At 44.0% G+C, this 5,000-nt stretch overlaps 1 protein-coding gene across 1 annotated transcript in view; it reads right to left on the bottom strand.

The window, feature by feature from the left end:
- Position 1: 1 nt before the first annotated feature.
- man2b1 (mannosidase, alpha, class 2B, member 1) overlaps positions 2-5,000 on the bottom strand; it is a gene marked incomplete at its 5' end in the record, with an annotated part of 21,447 nt that continues 16,448 nt past the window's right edge. The window contains 2 exons of the mRNA XM_084462619.1: positions 2-995; positions 2,698-2,800. Coding sequence (XP_084318745.1) covers positions 877-995; positions 2,698-2,800 — 222 coding nt within the window. The remainder of the gene's footprint in view (positions 996-2,697; positions 2,801-5,000) is intronic.

Consider the following 5,000-nt stretch of genomic DNA (forward strand, 5'->3'; position numbering starts at 1 on the left):
GTGAGAATGTTTGTTTTTGTAATGCTATGCTTTTTATTTGTTTAGCTGCTCAATCGACAAAATAAATCAACTCAACAAAACACTCATTAAAATCCCTGATTATAAAAAACACAATCACATACAGAATAGGCACATCTGAGAGACACAACTCTGTTACTGCACAGACCACTCATCCAACCACAGACCACTCATCCAACCACAGACCACTCATCCAACCACAGACCACTCATCCAACCACTCAGTATGTCCCAAGATGTTGGTGCTCAGATATAAGTTTCAGCCAGTTTGTCCAGTATAGAGTATCTGATCTGAGGTCTGATTCTGGGGGATCTGATTGATTGTGTGTGGGTGTGTGTGTGTGTGGCAGTAGAGGGCAGCAATCGAAAGGTTAGACATTGTCAAAACTTGCACCTGATGAAAGTGCACTGTCTATCCAGATGGGGCGCTATGAATAGATACAAGACACCATTAATCCCTGGTTCTGTATGATGGAACTGGTCCGAGGACACTGGAGCCAGTCACGGCCCCATAGAGGAGTCAAAGTATCAAAATCCTTCAGTGAACAAGTCTAAAACCCTGAAGGTCAGTGATGACGACCCTGGGCGAAGAGTTGAATATTAACAGAGTTGGAGCACCGACAGCGGAAAAGGCTTCATCTTAAGACGGCGCCAGAGTGAGGAAAGTACTGATTTGATAGAGGAAACGCTGTCAGGTCTCCCTGGTAACACGACAGTCTTGTACAAAGGCAGCTTGCGTGGGCTAATTAAAGCGTTGCGCAGTAGCAGAGGCAGCGAGTGAAGACGCCGCCGCCAACAACGCCACAGGGATCGGCCGGTCGACGCAACGTCGACGTGGGTTTCGGTCAATGTCAGTTTCTCATCGGCTCGTGGGTTGAATTTGCCGGACTCGGAGCAGGAAGGTGCGGATCTCCATGGGCCTCAGAGTCACCTCCGACGCCGAGGGGTCTCCCGGCCGCTTCGGCAGGGGCTTCTCATCTGAGGGGTCGAACACAAAGCAGCACATATAAACACCCAACAACGCCTGGGGGTTTCTGACCCTGAACTAGAGAACCTCAGGTGGAACCTTCACCCGTCTCTAGACTAGAACCTTCAATTACCCATCTCTAGACTAGAACCTTCAATTACCCGTCTCTAGACTAGAACCTTCAATTACCCGTCTCTAGACTAGAACCTTCAATTACCCGTCTCTAGACTAGAACCTTCTATTACCCGTCTCTAGACTAGAACCTTCTATTACCCGTCTCTAAACTAGAACCTTCTATTACCCGTCTCTAGACTAGAACCTTCTATTACATGTCTCTAGACTAGAACCTTCTATTACCCGTCTCTAGACTAGAACCTTCTATTACCCCTCTAGACTAGAACCTTCTATTACCCGTCTCTAAACTAGAACCTTCTATTACCCGTCTCTAGACTAGAACCTTCTATTACCCGTCTCCAGACTAGAACCTTCTATTACCCGTCGCTAAACTAGAACCTTCAATTACCCGTCTCTAGACTAGAACCTTCAATTACCCGTCTCTAAACTAGAACCTTCTATTACCCCTCTAGACTAGAACCCTCTATTACCCGTCTCTAGACTAGAACCTTCTATTACCCGTCTCTAGACTAGAACCTTCTATTACCCGTCTCTAGACTAGAACCTTCTATTACCCGTCTCTAGACTAGAACCTTCTATTACCCGTCTCTAAACTAGAACCTTCTATTACCCGTCTCTAGACTAGAACCTTCTATTACCCGTCTCTAAACTAGAACCTTCTATTACCTGTCTCTAGACTAGAACCTTCTATTACCCGTCTCTAGACTAGAACCCTCTATTACCCGTCTCTAGACTAGAACCTTCTATTACCCATCTCTAAACTAGAACCCTCTATTACCCCTCTAGACTAGAACCTTCTATTACCCGTCTCTAGACTAGAACCTTCTATTACCCGTCTCTAGACTAGAACCTTCTATTACCCGTCTCTAAACTAGAACCTTCACCCGTCTCTAAACTAGAACCTTCACCCGTCTCTAAACTAGAACCTTCTATTACCCGTCTCTAGACTAGAACCTTCTATTACCCGTCTCTAGACTAGAACCTTCTATTACCCGTCTCTAAACTAGAACCTTCTATTACCCGTCTCTAGACTAGAACCTTCTATTAACCGTCTCTAGACTAGAACCTTCTATTACCCGTCTCTAGACTAGAACCTTCTATTACCCGTCTCTAGACTAGAACCTTCTATTACCCGTCTCTAGACTAGAACCTTCTATTACCCGTCTCTAGACTAGAACCTTCTATTACCCCTCTCTAGACTAGAACCTTCTATTACCCGTCTCTAGACTAGAACCTTCTATTACCCGTCTCTAGACTAGAACCTTCTATTACCCGTCTCTAGACTAGAACCTTCTATTACCCGTCTCTAAACTAGAACCTTCTATTACCCGTCTCTAGACTAGAACCTTCTATTAACCGTCTCTAGACTAGAACCTTCTATTACCCGTCTCTAGACTAGAACCTTCTATTACCCGTCTCTAGACTAGAACCTTCTATTACCCCTCTCTAGACTAGAACCTTCTATTACCCGTCTCTAGACTAGAACCTTCTATTACCCGTCTCTAGACTAGAACCTTCTATTACCCGTCTCTAGACTAGAACCTTCTATTACCCCTCTAGACTAGAACCTTCTATTACCCGTCTCCGGCTTCCAGTCGAACCTCTTCACATCCTCTTTGAACTGATTGGCCGACAGGTTCATCTCGGACACGCCCAGCACCTCCAGAGAGGAGAACAGTTTCTGCAAGGAGAGGAGTGTGAGCGGGCGAGGGAGTCGCAGACGTGTGTGTGTGTGTGTGTGTGTGTGTGCGCGTGTGTGTGTGTGTGTGCGCATGTGTGTGTGTGTGTGTGCGCGCGTGTGTTTATGCCAGCTTTCCTTTAATTAGTGTTAAAAGGATTGTGGAGGCAGTTCTCTTATCAGTGTTGGACTGTGGTGATGTCACTCATAGGAATGCTGTGGCTTTAACTCTTAAGGCTCTCTGAACTCGGTCCTTATCTGCCCTGAGATTCATCACTGGGGCTAAATATCATACTCCCCACTGTGTGCTATATACTCCCCTCTGTGTGCTATATACTCCCCACTGTGTGCTATATACTCCCCTCTGTGTGCTATATACTCCCCACTGTGTACTATATACTCCCCTCTGTGTGCTATATACTCCCCACTGTGTGCTATATACAGTAAGATGGTTATGATACTCCCCACTGTGTGCTATATACAGTAAGATGGTTATGATACTCCCCACTGTGTGCTATATACAGTAAGATGGTTGATATCACACTCCCCACTGTGTGCTATATACAGTAAGATGGTTATGATACTCCCCTCTGTGTGCTATACACAGTAAGATGGTTATGATACTCCCCACTGTGTGCTATATACAGTAAGATGGTTATGATACTCCTCTGTGTGCTATATACAGTAAGATGGTTATGATACTCCCCTCTGTGTGCTATATACAGTAAGATGGTTATGATACTCCCCTCTGTGTGCTATATACAGTAAGATGGTTATGACACTCCCCACTGTGTGCTATATACAGTAAGATGGTTATGATACTCCCCTCTGTGTGCTATATACAGTAAGATGGTTGATACTCCCCTCTGTGTGCTATATACAGTAAGATGGTTATGATACTCCCCACTGTGTGCTATATACAGTAAGATGGTTATGATACTCCCCACTGTGTGCTATATACAGTAAGATGGTTATGATACTCCCCACTGTGTGCTATATACAGTAAGATGGTTGATATCACACTCCCCACTGTGTGCTATATACAGTAAGATGGTTATGATACTCCCCACTGTGTGCTATATACAGTAAGATGGTTATGATACTCCCCACTGTGTGCTATATACAGTAAGATGGTTATGACACTCCCCACTGTGTGCTATATACAGTAAGATGGTTATGATACTCCCCACTGTGTGCTATATACAGTAAGATGGTTATGATACTCCCCACTGTGTGCTATATACAGTAAGATGGTTATGACACTCCCCACTGTGTGCTATATACAGTAAGATGGCTGATATACTCCCCTCTGTGTGCTATATACAGTAAGATGGTTATGATACTCCCCACTGTGTGCTATATACAGTAAGATGGTTGATATCACACTCCCCACTGTGTGCTATATACAGTAAGATGGTTATGATACTCCCCACTGTGTGCTATATACAGTAAGATGGTTATGATACTCCCCACTGTGTGCTATATACAGTAAGATGGTTATGATACTCCCCACTGTGTGCTATATACAGTAAGATGGTTATGATACTCCCCACTGTGTGCTATATACAGTAAGATGGTTATGATACTCCCCTCTGTGTGCTATATACAGTAAGATGGTTATGATACTCCCCACTGTGTGCTATATACAGTAAGATGGTTATGATACTCCCCACTGTGTGCTATATACAGTAAGATGGTTATGACACTCCCCACTGTGTGCTATATACAGTAAGATGGCTGATATACTCCCCTCTGTGTGCTATATACAGTAAGATGGTTATGATACTCCCCACTGTGTGCTATATACAGTAAGATGGTTGATATCACACTCCCCACTGTGTGCTATATACAGTAAGATGGTTATGATACTCCCCACTGTGTGCTATATACAGTAAGATGGTTATGATACTCCCCACTGTGTGCTATATACAGTAAGATGGTTATGATACTCCCCACTGTGTGCTATATACAGTAAGATGGTTATGATACTCCCCTCTGTGTGCTATATACAGTAAGATGGTTATGATACTCCCCACTGTGTGCTATATACAGTAAGATGGTTATGATACTCCCCTCTGTGTGCTATATACAGTAAGATGGTTATGATACTCCCCACTGTGTGCTATATACAGTAAGATGGTAGATATCACACTCCCCACTGTGTGCTATATACAGTAAGATGTTATGATACTCCCCTCTGTGT

This window comes from Borostomias antarcticus (genome assembly GCF_949987555.1).
Source record: "Borostomias antarcticus genome assembly, contig: scaffold_442, whole genome shotgun sequence".
In the NCBI taxonomy this organism is placed as follows: Eukaryota; Metazoa; Chordata; class Actinopteri; order Stomiiformes; family Stomiidae; genus Borostomias; species Borostomias antarcticus.